The 19,003-nt window shown below is 41.8% G+C and overlaps 1 protein-coding gene across 1 annotated transcript in view; it reads left to right on the top strand.

Annotated features, from left to right (window-relative positions):
- PCSK5 (proprotein convertase subtilisin/kexin type 5) overlaps window positions 1-17,935 on the top strand; it is a 537,419-nt gene extending 519,484 nt beyond the window's left edge. Inside the window, exons 35-38 of the mRNA XM_014586632.2 lie at window positions 4,675-4,892; window positions 10,690-10,790; window positions 13,032-13,218; window positions 16,492-17,935. Of these exons, the coding sequence (XP_014442118.1) occupies window positions 4,675-4,892; window positions 10,690-10,790; window positions 13,032-13,218; window positions 16,492-16,898 (913 nt within the window). The 3' untranslated portion in view covers window positions 16,899-17,935. The remainder of the gene's footprint in view (window positions 1-4,674; window positions 4,893-10,689; window positions 10,791-13,031; window positions 13,219-16,491) is intronic.
- Window positions 17,936-19,003: the final 1,068 nt, after the last annotated feature.

Here is a 19,003-nt window from a genome sequence, read left to right as displayed (position 1 = left end):
CATGCACCTGGCGTGAGTTTAAGTCACTGGGTCCTAGACTAGAACCACAGTCGACTACATGGGAGTCCAGCAACATAGCCATTACGCCATCTGCTGGTCCCACCTCTAGGGATTTGGGGCACACATGCACAAGTGCCGAGCATGAGTTTTGAGTCCAGGACTCGAACAGTGGTCAGCCATGTTGGATGTAACCATTATGCCATCTGCTGGTCCCAGTCTTTGATAATTTAAAAAATGTACTTGAAATTGGTATGTTTTCTTTTCCATAGTTCCTAATGATGTTTTTTTTGTTTTTTAATAATCTGTAGTAACCACATTAATAGAAAACACATATGCTGCTTTAGAGTTTACAAAGTATTTACACTCACAATGTATCCTTACATTATAATTTGATTCTACAACAGTTCTTGATATTAGACTCTCCATTTTACAAATGAGGAAACTAAGGCTCAGAGGAGTTAAGTAACTAGCCCAAAGTCACATAGCTACCGGTAGAGCCAGGACTTAAAAACCTGATCTTCTGCCTCCAATCCTGTGTGTTCCCTTTGCTCTGTATAGACTTATACTTTTCCCTATTCTCCTTTTTTTAAAACCTTATGTGGTCTTGGGGCCAGCAGGTGGTATGGTGGTTAAGGGCATTGGACTCCCACATGGCCGACCATGGTTCAAATCTCATACCTGGTGGCTTGCTTTCTTACTTTCCCTCTCCGGTCAAATTAAAATAAATAAATAAATAAAGTTAAATAAAATAATTCTAAAAAGTAAGTTATGTAGTTTTTACCAATTATTCGATTTGTGATCAATGCTCTCTGTTGTTTTGTTTTTACTTTTCCAGTGAGTACACTCAGCATAGAGAGAGAGAGAAAGTGAGAAAATACTCACTCATGGGGCATGGTCACTCTACAGACCCTTCTCCACTGTAGCCACCATGGGACAGGCAGAACCTTTAGATGCTTTTGTTCTCTTACATCGCCTTGCCTCTGAAATACCTCAGAGTTTTACCGATTGGCTCTTAGCAATTGTTCTTCACGTAACTGCCGAAAGTAAAGAAGGACTTAATTTGCCTCAGGCTGGGCCAGAGAGGTACGAGTGTACTCACTCAGATCGTGACAAGTGGCAAAACAGAGGAAGTCTCGCTCGGCATTGCCAAAGCACGGCTCATTCTCAGGAAATTCATGCAGCTGAATTAGACTACAAGAAAAAGTCTGTTGAGGCCCATAGTTTTGCACCAGAGAAACCAAGGCTGAAGCTTCAAGTTTCTAGAACAGCTTCAAGGTGCTTATTATGTCCAGAGAGGCAGAAATGAGTCACATGACTTCTAGAAGGTCATCTTCAGCAAGAATTTCCTTTTTTTAAAAAAATCTTTTTTTTTTAATTTTGTAGCTAGATTTTCCTTTATATATTCATTAATGGTTTTAATTGCCAGAGGGTAGGTATGCTCACTAGAGAGAGAGTGAAAGCACCCCCTCGTCCCCCATTTTTCCATCCCATGAGGATTGAGGCACATACACATGTGCACTTGGCATGCTTTTTTCAAGCTACTAGAACTGGGATTTGAACCATGATTGACTGTGGGATCTAGTTCCCAGTACACAGCACTTAACCACTGCACTACAGGGTCAACCCAAGAATTTCCTTGTATAAAAAAAATTTTATTGTTATCACGTCTAATTTATATATAATATTTGTATATAATTTATGAGGTAGAGTGTGGATTTTCAAAACCTGTATCCACTGTGTATTAATCAAATGAGGACCATAAACATACTCAGCATCTTAAGCATTTATTAGTACATTGTATTGTACACATTCAAATCACTCTTCTATCTGAAGTACAAGCACTCCTCATTAACGGCCAAGTTCCATTCCTATGGCTAAATCTGGGAAACTACTGGTCAACAAGCAAGAAGCTTAAAGACTGACGTCTTGTGGTGTGCTGTGGTGCCATAGGGTATGTACTTTTCTTTTCTTTTTTTAGAGAGATGTTTTTGCTATAGGGTGTGTGTGCTTCCCAGAGAGACAAAGGGAGCCAGAGAGGCAGAAAGTGAGAAATCACCCTCGGGGGGTAGGGGTGATGGCCACACTGAAATCTCTTCTCCCCATTCACCTCTCAGGATTTGGGGCATTCATACACACACACCCAGCATGAGTGCTAAAGCTGCTGGGTCTGGGACTCGAACTGAGCTTGCCTACGTGAGAGTCCAGCAAGATAACCATTACATCATCTGCTGGTCCCATATTTTTCAGTAAATATCACGCAACATCACACTAGAATAATGTAATTTTATCCATACAAAAACTATGTTATATAAGTACCAAAAAAGCAACAAGACACACCACAACACAACAATATAAATTTGGAATAATGTTTCTATTTATTCTGAACACTATTATGGGTGCACAAAAAAGTATAAATTTAGAAACAAAATATATAGTCTTGCGTGATTGTAAATGCTTCATGTGGTGACTACTACCTGAACAAGACACAGCCTGAGAAAGGAGATTCTGGGCTCTGGAAACCGGGCTGTACATCCAAGCGGTCATTAACAGGCAGGTCATTAAGTAAGCAAATACTCTGAATTCTCACCAACTATTGTTACTCTGCTGTGTGATAGAACTCTCCACTTTGATGCAATCAGATCTTATATCAGCAAGAATTTCTTGACTCTATCTAATTGTTGTTGCTATAACAGAATACTTGAGTCTGAATAGTCTATAAGGAATAGAGATGTGTTGTTAGTTCACGGTTCTGGAGGCTGGAAAATCCAAGATTGGGCTGCCACAGCTTGTGAGGCCCTTGTGCTGCTTCATGACATAGTGGAAAAATGAGAGGGATCATCTGGTGAGAGGAAGAGAAAAAAAGCAAGGAAGCTGAACTTACTTTCTAACAACCCACTGTCGTGAGAACTATTTCATTCTCATGAGAACCGATCTGGTCTTATGAGAACTAACCTCCTCTGCAGAGAAAGACAGTCAACCATCTTGAGGACCTTATCACCTCCTAAACACCCACCTCACAAAATTGGCCATTAAATTCCAGCATGTATTGTGGTAGGAACAGACCACATTCAGGCCATACCATCCTCTTTTATCTTACTTGTGAGATCTTGATTTAGTTTCAAATAATGCACTGTTTTGTTTTAGTGGTATCTGACAGATAAGTTAAAATCGTATTGTCCCACGGCACTAACCGATCTTAGATAAGTTGTCTAAATTGTCTGAGCCTCAGTTTTGCATCTGTACAATAGGGACCATAATATCTAACTCATAAGTTTTGCTATGAAGATTAATCATACAATTTATAATTATCCCTACAATACATTAATTACTTATATTGTGGCAAGAACTCTTCTCATCACTTTCTCAGTAATCACATGTTTCATGTTAGGCACTTGTTTTAGCATCTTATTACAGCTGAAAACCTTGAGGCACAAAGATGTTGAGTGACCGGCCTAACGTCACACTGCTCATAAGTGATATGGCTGGGATTCAAAACAATACAGTTTTGTTCCAAAGGGCAAGCTCCTTACAACTATGCTCTAGAATCTCATCCTCACGTTCAATTAAGTGAAATAGTGTTTATGAAATTTTTAGTGAACTAGCAGACGTGATAGAAACTTAATGAATCGTCATTATTATTATTGCATGTAATTTTCAAAAATCTTTCAAAGGAGATAATATCTTTTATTTTTGAGAGATTTTTGCTATAGGGCACCTGCGCTCGCCAGAAAGACAGAGAGAGACAGAGAGACAGAAAGCAAGAAATCACTCCTCGGGGGGATGGCCATGCCACAATCCCTTCTCCTCCATTCTCTTCTTGGGATCTCGGGCACGCACGCACACGTGCCCAGCATGAGTTTAAGCCACCAGGTCCAGGACACGAACTGCGGTTGACTACTTGGGAGTCCAGTAACATAGCCATTATGCTAACTGCTGGTCCCCCAAAAAATCTATTTTGACATCACTCATGTCAACTCTTATTTTGAGGTTTGTTTTTTTTTTTTTTATTGAGAAATTAGAAAAACCACTCAGTATTTTAAAACAGTTTTGGAGCTGACCCCATCGCTTCATGGTTAAGGGAGCTGAATCCCACATAGCCGACTGTGGTTTGAATCTCAGCTCTCATGGCTTGAAAAACACACCAGGTACATGTGCGTGTGTACTGCATATCCCAACAGGGTAGAGAAATGGAAGAGAAGAGTGCAGTGTGGTTGGGCTCCATTGGAAGGTGCTTTCTTCTTCTCTGTGTGTGTCTCTGTCTCTCTCTGGTGAGTGCACATACCCTCTGGCAATCAAAAAAAGTTAAAATCTTTTCCTGATCTCATTCAACATCACTAAAGCTTGAATATGGAGAAGCATATGGTGGAAAGGCTGTAATAGCTAGCAATCATAAAGGTGCTTTTACATTTGATAAGTGCTAGGTCTTTTCATAGTTGTTATTCGATTGAATCCTCAAAAATAGCAGGGAAGAGATTATAATACCCATTTTACAGATTAGACATCTTTGTCATTGGATTCATTGGAATCATTAGAAATTAATCTAATGAGAAAAGTCAAGAAGCTAACATCACCCAGTTTGTAAATGAACCCTAACTGACTAACCATGTTTTCCCCATCACACTCAATTTTGGAGCAAATTTAGTATTCTGTCTTTGCTTCTCCTGTTGGTTTTAGATATTATGCAGAAAACTCTACCAGCCAGTGTGAAAGATGCCACCAGAGCTGCAAGGCATGCCGAGGCCCCCTGCCCACGGACTGCCTGTCCTGCGATACGTTTTTCTTTCTCCTCCGCCCTAAGGGAGAGTGCTATCGCACCTGTCCAGAACACTACTATGCAGATCAGAGCAAGCAGACCTGTGAGCGATGCCATCCAACTTGTGAAAAATGCAAAGGTGAGAATGTACCCATTGTTCTGCATGTGTGAATAGAAAACTAAAAACATTTTCCTTCCTGCTTTGCCCCTTTCTGCCTTCTTGCTACCCATAGAGGCTCCTCTCTTTCCCCAGCCTCAGACTCAGTCCTCTCCAGCATCAGCACCCTCTGTTAGTCACCAATTCCACTTGCCTACTCTACTTTTTATATCTGTCTAGGAAAATCTATTTATTTTCATTACTTCAACAACTCCCTAAGACATTAGCTTCAAATCCTCTCAACTTCCAGTCCTATTTTCCAGATACTTTGTTGTCTGTCCCAGAGATTCTTTGTCTTTTTTAAAAAAAAGAGAGAGAGATTTTTTTGCTATAGGGCACATGTGCTCACCGGAGAGACAGAGAGACAGAAAGTGAGAAATCACCTCCCCTCCCTGCCTAGGGAGGATGGCCACACTGCAATCCCTTCTCCTTCTCCATTCTCCTGTTGGGATTTTGGGCATGCACACACATGCACCTGACATGAGTTTTAAGCCACCAGGTCCAGGATTCAAACCACAGTTGACTAGGTGGGAATCCAGCAATGTAACCATTATGCCATCTGCTAGTCCCTTTCCCAGTGATTTTTTTTTTAGAGGTTTTTGCTATAGGGCATGTGCGCTCGCCAGGAAGACGGAGAGAGACAGAGAGACAGGGGACCAGCAGTTAATATAATGGCTATGTCGCTGAACTCCCATGCAGTCGACCGCAGTTTAAGTCCTGGACCCAGTGGCTTAAACTCATGCCAGGTGCATGTGCGTGCGTGCCCAAGATCCCGAGAGGAGAATGGAATAGAAGGGATTGCGGCGTGGCCATCCCCTGTCGGGGGTGATTTCTCACTTTCTATCTCTCTCTATACAGGGTCTTAATGACACAATCCACTCTCAGTTTCACAAGCCCCGTGGCCATTATGAACCCAATATAGTCAGGGAGGGTCCTGGACACAAGTCTGGAACCTTTCCATGTAGATCACCCTGTCAGAGCACCATGGTTTACAGCTGCGCAACTATCTACTCCCTGTATTTCATTCATTTTTGATTGCTCAATAACTTTAGGATGTTAAAAAGAAAATAGTTCAACTATGGTGGTACATGTCTTACGAGGTTAGAAGCCACATGGAGGACAAGGGTTTGTTTACTGGCCAACCTGAACATTCTAGGTGCAGTTGTCTATATCTGTAATCCTAGCCAGTTGGGAAGATGGGATATCAAAAAATACCTCTCTGTTTCTCTCCCTTTTTCCTCTCTCCCTCTTTCTCCTTCTTCCTCTTTCTCTCTCATAAAGGAGAAAAAAAAAAAAAAAGAACATATTCAAGTACTGGAAATGGGATGGGGGAGGGCCTATAGCATACTGAAGCCTAATACGCACCTTTGTGTGCAACTGCTATGGCCGTAATTAGCTCATTGCTTGCCTTCACACATTTAACTTTTTATTGATCTTCCTCCTAAGACCGTTTGGAATAAAAAGCAGGCTAAGTAACTAAAAGTGTGTAACTCTCCCAAGCTGCCTCTGCCCATGTGAAATCATGCCCCTAGATAAACACCAGGAGCTACTCTGCATTTGTTCAATTCATCCCATGGGTCAGGTTGAGGGAAAGCAGATGGTGAGCTGTTCTGAATTTCAAGGAAATGCCCAAATGCTTGTCATTTAGGCATCCCAGGGGTCCTGCAGATCCAGAGGCAATGATAGATGTAGGGTGTTGAACATAACAGGAGCATTCTGAAAATTAACAAACTGCCTTTTTCAGATGACTCTAAGTAGCATAACTGTGAAGGTTTTGTAATAATGTCATTGGAATCACTGATTTGTCACCCAACACTGACAAGTAGTGACTTTGGGGATTATCCAGGATTTGAGCCTCAGCCATACTGCTGCTGGTATTCTAAAAAATGTAACCGACTGGGACCAGCAGATGGCATAATGATTACATTGCTGGACTCACACGTAGTAGACACTGGTTTGAGTCCTGAATCCAGTGGCTCAAAATTCATGCCAGGTACGTGTGTGTGCATATCCAAAATCCCAAGAGGAGAATGGAGGAGAAAAGATTGTGGCATGGCCATTTTCCCTGGGGGGAGGAGGTGATTTCTCACTTTCTGTCTTTCTGTCTTTCTCTGTCTCTCTGGCAAGTACACATGCCCTACAGCAAAAAATCTCTAAAAAAAAAAAAAGTAACCAACCAGGCAAGCTGGTCGTATGGTAGTTAAGGCAGCTGGATTCCACATGGTCAATAGCACAGTTCAAGTTTCAGACCCAGCAGCTTGGAAAACACACTGGGCATATACACGTCCATGCCCAAAATATCAAAATGAGGGAGAAATGGAAGCAAAGGGATTGCAGTTTGACCATCCCCCATCGGGATGCCTTCTCACTTTTCTTCTCTCTCTGTCTCTCTTTAGCAAGTGCATGTACACTCAGGCAAATTAAGAAAAAAAAATAAAATATAGCCAAACTTAACATACAAATTTTGTGACCTAACCTTGTAACTGCCTTTCCTCCCTCTTTTAGTTTTTTCTGACCCCAAATTTACTTTTATTTTACTATTTATTCACAAATTATAATTGTATATATTTGGGGGGTACAAAATGATGTTATGAGATATGTGTATAATGTGGAGTGGTTAAATCAAGCTAATTAACATGTTCATCACCTCAGGTACTTATTTTTTTGTGGTAAGAAACATCTGAAATTTATTAGCAATTCTAAAAATACAATACACTATCTTTGGCTACATTGGACATGTTGTGTTATAAGAAAAAACAAACCTGTTCCTCCTGTGTAATTGAAGTTGGTATCCTTTGGCCAGCATCTCCCCATTCTCCTATCCCAATCCTCTGGTAACCACCATTCTACTCTACCTCTCTGAGCTCAGTTGTCTATTTCCATATCCATATAAGTAAAACCACGCATCTTTAAAAAAAAAAAAAGGTGGGGGGGGAGGGGGGACCAGCAGATGGGGTAATGGTTATGTTGCCGGACTCCCCCTACTGCAGTTCAAGTTCTGGACCCAGAAGCTTGAAACACGCTGGGCACGTGTGCGTGTGTGCCCAAAGTCCTGAGAGGAGAATGAAGGAGAGAGAATTGTGGTGTGGCTATCCCTCCAGGGCGGTGATCTCTCTCTCTCTCTCTCTCTCTCTCTCTCTCTCTCTCTCTCTCATTTTAAAACTTGGAGTAAGACACCTAAGCTATATTTTACAGAAATGTAGGATGAGGAAAGGAGGTTGGAATACTACAACTGTGTTCCAGAACATGTAGAGAACCCTGTATGAACCTAGAACTAAGGAAGAATTAAGTGATTTTGAATTTGTGCCACCATAAGCAGCCCCCAGTCTAAGAGACAATTGGGTAATAAAGGTTTTTTTCCCTCTAACTATTGGTCAGTGCTCCAAATTCATTTTCCACAGAGACAATATTATAAATGATAGGGCTTGGGACCAGCAGATGGCATAATGGCTATGTCACTGGACTCCCATGTAGTTGACTGCCATTCGAGTCCTGGACCTAGTGGCTTAAACTCACACTGGGTGCGTGTGCGTGCATGCCCAAAATCCTGAGAAGAGAATGGAGGAGAAATGATATTGTGGTGTGGACATCCCCCCTGGGGGGTGATTTCTCGCTTTCTCTCTGTCTTTTTGGTGAGCGCATGCACCCTATAGCAAAAACTTCTCCCCCCAAAAAATGATGGGGCTCACAGATCAAACATGACAAGTTGATTTAATTCTACTGTGAAAGTGAAGAATAGGATTCATGGTTCTATTTCAAGTTCAACTAACAGCCCTGACCATATTGTTCTGATGGGAAGACCTGTATCAAGTTCCAGTTCACAACACCAGGCACATTCTATGCCCATTGATCTTGTGCTCCCGTTCTGAAATCCTCAGCAAAAATGTCATGGCCTCCCTAACAAAATGAACTAATGTCCAGGACTCCTGTGCCCAATCTGCTTCCAGAAGCTACCCCTTGATATCCACAGAGAAGGAAATGGTTGGGACTTCTTGAGTTAGGAGAGAAGCATGCTGCCTCCACGGCAGATGTCTGCAGATTTAGACTACCTCTGTTTGGTGGTTCATGTGTGAAGGTGGATAGTGTGGAAGAAAGGGCACCTGACTGGGAGTCAACAGACCTGAATTTGGAACCAGACTCAACCATTCCCTGGGTTACCTTAGAGAGCTGATATCCATATCTGAGACTTAGTTTTCACCTACTCAAAACATAAATAAAATAAGATCAGCCAGTGGTGTGATGGTTAAGGCAGTCAAATCCCACATGGCTGACTGAGCAATTTAAGTCCCGGACCCAGCAGCTTATAAAACATGCCTGGTGCATGCACATGCATGGCCAAAATCACGAAAGGAGAAATGGATGAAGAGATTGCATGTGACCATCCACCATGAGGAGTGTTTTCTCACTTTTCCCCTCTTTATCTCTCTCAGACAAGTGCACACACCTTCTAGCAAATTAAAAAAATAATAATAATAACAAAAGTCACATTTCTTTCATTTCTTTTTTTTTTTTTTGAGAGTTTTGCTATAGGGTGTGCGCGCTTACCAGAGAGACAGAGACAGAGGGACAGAAAGCAAGAAATCACCCCCCTCAGGGGGATAGCCACACCACAATCCCTTCTCCTTCATTCTCCTTTTCGAATTTTGGGTACATGCACACACACACACCTGCTGGCATTGAGTTTTAAGCCACTAGGTCCAGGACTCGAACCATGGTTGACTACGTGAGAGTCCAGCGACATAGCCATTATACCATATGCTGGTCCCAATATCACATTTCTTTTTTAAAATATAATTTAAATTGATTTATTTCTTTCATGAGTGAGAGAGACAGAGAGAGGTAGAGAGACAGGCACCTTCCCAACAGAGCCTTGATGTCATAGTCCACCCCCAGATTCAGGCACATGTACACCTAGCATACTCGAGGACGGTTCTGGACATGTGATCAGAACCGGCCCATCTGGGTCAGCCTTGTAGAGGGTGCTTTTTACTCCTGTGCTACCATCTAGACTCAGGTGTCAAATTTCAAAGATGAGCGTTTATAGCATTCAAGAGAATTTTAAAGAAATCTATCACCACCTTTCCCTCAAAATTAGAAACCGCTAGACAAAATGATCTGCTGAGTCCTTTTAGACCTCGTATTTTTTGAAATTTTATTTATGTGTAATTGACACATAAAAATTACACATATTTATGGGGTACAGCATAATGTTTCCATACATGGTATAATGATCAGCTCAGAGTAATTAGCATAGTCATCCCCTCGCTAGCCCTCGAATTTTAAGTTACATGTCTACTGCTGTTTTTCAATTAGGGACTGTCTGCTCATGACTTACTCACTAATTGAGTATGGGGACCCTCCAAATTAACTGTTTTCATCATCCACACTAGTCACACAATAGGCACAATGACAAATAAAGGTTTTATAAGCTTTCTACACGATTTCTCATTCTCCGAAAAGCTTTTCTCTTGCCATAATAAAAGATCTATCATTCCCAAATTCTCCATTTTTAGTCTGAGAGCCTTTGTAGAATAGACTAATTGGATCATTTCTAGGTCTTCACTTTATTCCGTAGACCTTTACAATTAATTCACCCTTCTGCTTCAATACGCTTGACATATTCCTTACTCCTAAGTGTTCTGGAACCAAGAGAAAGGCTGAAATCTAAAAAACATGCCTGGTGCATGCACACGCATGTCCAAAGTCCCAGAAGGACAAATGGATGAGAAGAGATTGCATGTGACCATCTCATAACTTGGAATCATTGTTTTTCTTTCAGGAGAAGGACCATTGAGTTGCTTATCCTGTGTGTGGAGTTACAGCCTCATGGGAGGAATCTGCAACTCAGACTGTCATGTGGGGCTGTACAGAGTGGGAGAGGTACAATGTGCTGTATGGGGTTGGGGGAGGAGAAGGTTGGTTTCTGCCCTCTCTAGGGAGAAACACAAGCTCTGTCCCTGCATGTCATTCTCAGCAGTCAACAAGCCCTGAAATCCAGACACTCACTATAGTTTTGGTTTGATATTTTAAAATCTTCTATTGCATCATGGAATAACAGTGCCACCCTCCCCCCATAGCCTAATTTCAATCAAAGACAATCTACATGAAAAGTATATCTGACACATGAATTATCTTCTCTCTTCCCACTCCGCTAACTGGAAACATCTGAATAACAGGGGGACCACACAGTTGACACTGATCTTTCATTTCCTCATGTCTTTACAATATGAAGGACTCACTGCAATATATAAAAGCAATGGATTTTCTGAGTTTACTAACTTCTCAATTGTGTTTCCAAACTTTAGAAAAAAGTAAATCTCTACATGGTAAAATTAATACAAACGAGCATATTCACCCTTGAACTCTCTTTTTATTTGTTTATTTATTTTAAATTCAATAGCAAGTATCCATTTTTTAAGGAATAATTTACTTAATTCCATTTTTTAGTTTTTAAATACATGAGCTCAACAGAGAGAAAGGGAAAACGAGAAAGCAAATCGCCAGGTCCAGAATTCAAACCCTAGTCAGCATATGGGAGTCCAGTGACTTAGCCACCATACCATCTGCTGACCCTGCAAGTATCCATTTTTAAAATATATTTATTTCATGGACAACTGGTGGCATACTGGTCAAGGCGCTGGACTACCACATGGTAGACCACGGTTCAAGTCCCAGACCCAGATGCTTGAAATTCATGCTGGACGCATGTGCGTGTGTGCCCAAGATCCCAAGAGGAAAATGGAGAAGAAGGGGTTGTGGCATGGTCATCCTCCCAGGGGGGTGATTTCTTGCTTTCTATCTCTCTCTTTCTCTGTGTCTCTCTGGCGAGCATATGCACCCTATAGTAAAAATCTCTCTCTCTAAAAAAAAAAAAAAAGTATATATATATATTTCTTTCATGAGCTAGAGAGATAGCACCCAATAGGATCCTGACATTCACCTTCAGCCTCAGCCGGCCCTGGATCATGAGCATGGGTAGCTCTGAGTACTCAGGAGGTCTTTGGACATGAACCTGAAACTTTCCCATGTGTATCTGTCTTTCACTCTCACATATTTTACTACTGTACCACCATGAAACCCTCTGAATTTTCTTTTTAATTCTAACAACACCCTTCATTATAATTTGGAGAAACTGTAGCTAAGAAAAGTTAAATACTTTGCTAAAGACCACATGAGTGCTAAATATCAAAACTGAGGTTGAACCCAGTGGACTCGGTAATAACAGCTAAGGCCACACCTTAGCAGTACCTGAAACGTGCCGTGGTGTTCAACAAAGGTGATTTCCAGTTCTTTTTCTGTCTACTCCACTCTACTTCCAAAGTTACAGGAGTGAAATAGGAACGTGTCGTCTTTAATTCACATTCCCAGCACCAGTCAAGGAGCAGCTTATAAGATGAAAGTCACTTTCTTCACATCCTTCAGCTCTCTTCCCAGTAAGGTTTAACTGGGTTAGCTACACAGTCACAGTTATTGTTCTGAGGCCAGGCCACAAGAGCTCAGTAACCATGGATACCACGCAGTGAGCTAATGTAAGTGAGGAAGGGTATGCAAAGAAAACCACAGCCAAACTCACGCGTGTGTTGTACCACCCTTGTGTTGGTGCCATAGGCAGGTGCTAAGGGTTGTGTCGAATAGAAGAGCTTAAGAGAGAGAGAGTCCCAGCCACTCAGTCCTGCCTGTGAAGCTGCCATGTGGGGCTGAGGAATCCAGCACTGACAGGTCCTTGGGGTTCTTACAGAAGAACGAGGAATGAATTTACATGTGAAACATGCTACTTTTCAAACGCGGGAAATGAATGCAGAGTGTTTTACACTGAGAAAGGCAGTGTAGTGTGGGCCAGTCAAAGCTAGTCCTCAACCTGAGCTGTCTTTGAGCACATGAGCTGTCAGTTTGTGACCCAAACTATCCTAGAAGCCTGTTCTGCTGTTGTTACTAGCAGATTTCAGAGGTCAGAGCCCAGTGATGTTCTGCCCAGACAGTAAATGCTTTCACTCAGCAGAGTTAAGATGGACCCAGGACACACCATCTTTCTGCTCTCCTCTATACGTGCTGTCTTTATGGGAACTCTAGCGCTTTGTTAATCTGTCTGCAATCAAAAGGAACACTGATTGTTCTCAACAGGGAGAGAAATTTAACTGTGAAAAATGTCATGAGAGCTGCATGGAATGCAAGGGGCCTGGCCCCAAGAACTGCACCATATGCCCCGCCAACCTGCTGCTGCACGTGGATGACGGCCGCTGCCTCCGCTGCTGCAACACCTCCGATCCCAGCGATGCCCAGGAGTGCTGCGACTGCCCTGCCACCACAGGTGAGACAGAGGAGGAGCAGCTGGCAGAGGAAGGACATGTGCTTAGGAAGCTGATGGGAGCGGTGGGAGAGGAGGATGGAAGGATGGAAACTCCAGGAAAATCAATATGGCTACCTGCTTATTAAGTGCCTGCTTGTGCCCTCTGCACTTGAAACTTCACATCCTTCATCTCACTTCACAAGTAGATATTATCAGTCCCATTTTATGGATGAGGCGACTGAGGCTCAAAGGGGCTGGCTGGTATGCCCAATTTCATTGCCTGACAAAACGAGAATGCCTTATTTATGGGAGTTTGTTCATTTATAAGTAAAGGAAACCTCAGGCCCCTAACTGCTACTAGTCATTTCTTTTTAGTTTTTCATCTGCCTTTCAACTAGGTTCTACTTACCATCTTTCCAAAAGCTAAGTATTTCCTTCTTTCCGCTCTCCTACCCCCAGCTCTTCATACACATTCACCCTGAAGATCTGATTTCCCGATATCCATGCTGTGTCAGCTAAGAATAATAATCCTTATTACCTCAATGCCTTTAAATGAAACCAGAAGTGTGTGCACATGGTGGGCAGAGTTTCTGAAAGCCTGTTCCAACTAAGAACTATTTAATCAGCTTTCCAGATCCCTCTGTGGCTTATGAAGAGCCACCTAGGGCAACTCTGCGAAAAGTCCACCTACTCTTTATCACCTTTTCCTTCTTTACTGAGGCACTCTGCTCCTTCAAAGAAAAGTAGCTCAGAACGTAGACCCCCTGACTCTGCAACCCTAAGAGGGACAATAGTAAGACGTGATTGCATATGGCACCTAGCAATCGAAACAACCTGGAAAGGTCTTTTATTGATTCTCCTGCTTCAGGTAGTATTTATCTCAGAGCACTACACATAGATTGCTCATCTCTCCCTCTGGGGCTACAATACTTCCTCCAGGGCAAAATACTGTACTGATGTTGCTAATGATGGATGCAATAATGATAGTGCTGTTACTTTAAAAGAAGAAATTCTGCTCTATGGGCAAAATCTCATAAGAATGAAAATTATCATAAAATAAAAAACTTGTTTAGCACTGGCAAAGAAAAAAAGAGAGAGAGAGAAATACACAATGGTGATGAATCAAATCTAATTGGCCAATATTTAATAAGTAATAATCACTATCTGGCAGCAGTATTTTATTCATTGAGCTGACACGTAGGATGTACCTAGAATCTCTCATAAAGGAAATCTGGGAGCAGATCCATGCGGCTCAACACGTACTTATGGAAAACCTATTGTGTATTTCAGTGTGTGCATCCAACGTGGCCTGATGGATTTTTGTCCAGTTCTCTCATACTCTTTTCTCATGCTCCCATGTGATAGGTTAAAGAAAAGTTTAAAAATTAGGTATGTTAGCCAAATCATACCAAATCTTATTTTTCACAAATAAATGGAAAATAAGAAATATGAGTTTTTCACCAAAATTATGGATTCTCCCTTTCTTCCATGACACTGTTTTGCTTAGTCCATGTCCTCAATAAAGGCATCAAAACAGAGGCTGATGGATGACAGGGGGCAAAGGTGTCAACTTTAAAAATCTTAATTATAGGTCAGCAGGTGGTGTGGTGGTTCAGGCACTGGTTCCCATATGACTCACTCTACAGTTCAAGTCCCAGACCCAACAGCTTGAAAATCACAGCAGACATGTGTGCATGTGTGCCCAAAGTCCTGAGACAATTATGGAAGAGAAGGCATTGTAGTGTGGCCATTCCCCCAGGGGTGGTTTCTTCCTTTCCCTTCTTCTGTCTCTCTCCAGTGAGTGCCTCTGAAAATAAATGAAGAATAAGAAATATGAGCTTATCACCAAAATTATGGATTACTCCTTCCTTCCATGACACTGTTTGGGTCAGCCATGTCCTCAATGAAGGCATCAAAGCAGGGGCTGTCTGCTGGGTGGCCTCAGCCCCGAGATTTCCTCCAAGAGATCACAGCTGCCCCCAAACAGAAGCACCAGCACCATGGAAGTGACAAACAGAGCTGTCTTGGAGTGCTCAACTCCAAAACAGTGTCAGAGAAGGAAGGAATAATTTTGGTGAAAAGTTCATATTTCTTATTTTTCATTTATTTATGAAAAATAAGATTTGGTATGATTTGGCTAGCATGTCTCATTTTGCTTTCTTTTCTTTAACCTAATACATGGGAACATGAAAGAAGAGTACGAAAGAACTAACAAAAAATCCATCAGGCCACGTTGGATGTACACGCTGAAACACGCAGTATATTTCCCATAAGTATGTGCGGAGCTACTTGGATCTGCTCCCAGAATTCCTTTATGAGAAATTCTAGGTATTTGCATGTCAGGATTCCTGAACTCACAACTTGGTTGCTCCACAAACAAGATCCTTTCTCTGACAATATGACCATTCATTTCCTCTCAGTGGACTTTAGTTTCCTCTACTGTCAAATGACACATTGCCCTGAATAATTTCTAAGACTGCGCTTGGCTGTAAGAGTTAGTGGTTTTATAATTATTGGCTCTTGTCCTTGAATAAGAGACAGTCATGTTGGACCAGGCTTAAGGGTGGGTAGGAAGAGAATTCAGTCTTTTATTAATAAGAAATCAGAATTGGGTCTGAAAACAGAAGATGTAGCAATAACTTAAACATGGCCTGAGATGAAATAGTTCCTCAGGAGGAAAGTAGAAGAATCAGTTGATAAAGCTGGACACGTGGAGGCTGACCCATGAGTTACAGGGTGTTCTTTAAATTTTAATCTCACCTTAATTCTTAGAAAGTTTTGTTGGTTTCATCAGACATAAACTGATGCTCTTATGGGGTACATGCTGCAGTTTCACAGCGTGGTGTGCCTTCTAAGAAAATGAGAGACCAGGGTCAGCAGGTGGTGTGGCGGTTAAGGCACTGGACTAGACTCCCACATGGCCCACTGCAGTTTGAATCCTGGACCAGGTGGCTTGAAACTCATGCCGGGTGCTCATGCATGTGTGCTCAAGATCCCAGAAGGATGGAAGGGATTGTGGTGTGGCCATCCCCACTAGGGCGGGGAGTGATTTCTCACCTTTGCTCTCACTGTCACTGTCTCTCTGGCAGTACATGCACCCTTATTAAAAAATAAAAAATAAATAAATAAAATTTAAAAAGAAGGAAAGAAAGAAAGAAAATCAGAGACTGTTATTCTATCATTTTGGATTTTAAAAATTAAAGTGAAGTTACTGCAAAAACTAACTTTCCCCATTCCATTTCTTCTCTCTCAACTTTTCCTCTCCCCTCTTCCTTTGGGGTCATCTTCCAGCAGAAGAGTGTATCCTTCGAACCAGAGAGATCAGGCCTGCAGCTGAGCACTCCAAGACAGCTCTGTTTGTCACTTCCTCCATTATGCTGGTGCTTCTGCTTGGAGCGGCTGTGATTGTCTGGAGGAAATCTCGGGGCCGAGGCCAGCCAGCAGGGAAGTCTGGCTACGCAAAGCTGGCCGAACCCAGTAAGTCTTACTCCTCCTATAAGAGCAGCTATCAAGAGAGCACAAGCTTTGAGGAGGATCAGGTGATTGAATACAGGGACCGGGACTATGATGAAGATGACGATGATGACATTGTGTACATGGGTCAAGATGGCACTGTCTACCGGAAATTTAAGTATGGACTGCTGGATGATGATGACGAAGATGAGCTGGAATACGATGATGAGAGTTACTCCTACCAGTAACCAGAAGCCACCCACCCACCTCCACTCCACTCACAGGCTTGCTTTGCAACATCGCTGGTTCTATCCACACACCAGGCTAGTGTGTGAACGTTTGCATTTGTCTTCTTACCCATGAGTCCAACCAGAATGTAAGAATGCTGAAATACTTTGTTCTTTGGGGTGGCTAAACCCAATTAACAGTTCCCTTTCAACCATAATTGAGGAACATGTATAAAATTTGGAGACATTCTCTTCAAAACATGTCAAGACATAAGACACAGAAAGTAAAAAAGAGTGGGATTTAATTTCTTCGTGTGATTTGTTAAAAATGGGCACTGGACCTGTAGGAATTCTGTTTCCAAACTGCGTTGTGTAGACATCTGCTACCTTTTGGAATTCTGATATTTCTTTAATTTTGGAAGAAATGGTGTTATGAAAGAGTTGTTCATTTAAGGAGTCTTTTCCCCCTATTAGCTGTGTTTAGGCAGAGATTTGCTTTGTGAGCACCAAGAAAATAGGTGTTTTTTTGTTGTTTTGTTTTCTTTTTTAATGATAGAGAGTGAGGTATGCATGAGAGAGAAGCAACTTTGACAAGGCTTTGTCATGTTGCTTCCTTCTTCTCAACCCCACCAGTTCCTCAGGGACCCTGGGCACCCATGTGCATGCCTGGCATGTCTTCAGGCTGACCCAGGGCCATATGGCTTCCAGCCTGGTGGGGCAAATGTGTTATGCTGCACCACTGAGCCAAAGCAAGGTCTTGTCCATTGGCTTCAGACCAGTCCTGGTGAGAAGACCATCTCTGCTGAGGCTGCTCAGGACCTACTTATACATGAAGAAAGAAAAGAGAAGTAGTATCACAGCCTAGAAGCCATGAGTTCACTGGGCTCTGGTTCTTCTTAAATAACTACTTAAGTTCTTAAGTAATCCAAAGTCACAATGATTCTAAGGGCAGAGCTTGCGTGGAGATAGGCAGCCACAAGCCCAATGAGAAAGAAATCACCAAGTTCCTGACCATTGCACCCTCAAGATTTTCTAAGAGCTTTTCTAGTAGGAAAGATCAGCTAAGACATCAAATAATGAAAGAAAAATGACAGTGTTAACCTAACGGAAAATAGGATAAAAATGACACAATCTTTATACACTCTAGAAAAAAAAAGATACAGAAGACTTTAGCTACTAAATCAGAGGAACTTTCATCAACAACTTATTACAGAACTGTGGACTCTCTATAGAAAAAGTTGAAATAGAATCTAATATAAAAAAGTACACTGCTTATAAACACTAAGCTTGCTGCAAATTAGTCCTCCAACACTCATATTATCATGATTTTTGTTTTTAGACTTCCTAGGCTACTCTTTCTTTTTTCTTTTAAGAGAGATTTTTGTTATAGGTGTGTACACTCGCTGTAGAGACACAGAGAGAGACAGAAAGTGAGAAATCACCCCCCAGGGAGGATAGCCACACTGCAACCCCTTCTCCTCCATTCTCCTCTCAGGATTTTGGGCATGCACACACACAAACCTGGTGCAAGTTTTAAGCCACCAGGTCCAGGACTCAAACCATGGTCAACTACATGGGAGTCCAGTGACGTAACTATTATGCCATCTGCTGGTCCCTCTTTTTCTACTTTTAGGTCAAGTAGCTCTTGGATTCCTGCACCAGGGAACAGTTATTCTGCAGACAGTAATAGAGAGGGGGGCCATTTCTATGCAAAATTATGTAAGGAGGCTCTTGATGATTTCGTTGTCAAGCAAAAGTTATAGGCCATATTGGAAGTGAAATAAAAAAGTGGGAGTGATGTTTTCAGAGGATGAGGATAATTCTAATAAAATGTACTCCACATTAACAATAGACCAAGTACCAAGGTAAATTATTCTACTGAAAAATTTACCCCACTTACCCACTTAACACTTAACCTAACTCTGTGAGGTTGATTTTATTATTTCCCTGTTTTTAACAGGAAACCTGAGGTGTATACGTAATTAAGTAAGTAACCCAAGGTCACAGAAAGCTAGTAAAAATTCATAGCAAAAGAACGATCCTAAAGTGCTTGTTCCTAATAACTGCTACACCGCCATGACCATAAAGGCACATCTGTTATCTTACTCTACAATTTTAGTATCTTT

The sequence above is a fragment of the Tupaia chinensis genome, unplaced genomic scaffold (genome assembly GCF_000334495.1).
Source record: "Tupaia chinensis unplaced genomic scaffold, TupChi_1.0 Scaffold000147_1, whole genome shotgun sequence".
Taxonomy (NCBI): Eukaryota; Metazoa; Chordata; class Mammalia; order Scandentia; family Tupaiidae; genus Tupaia; species Tupaia belangeri.
The sequence above is the reverse complement of the archived record's forward strand: the minus strand, read 5'-3'. Positions and strand labels throughout refer to the sequence as shown.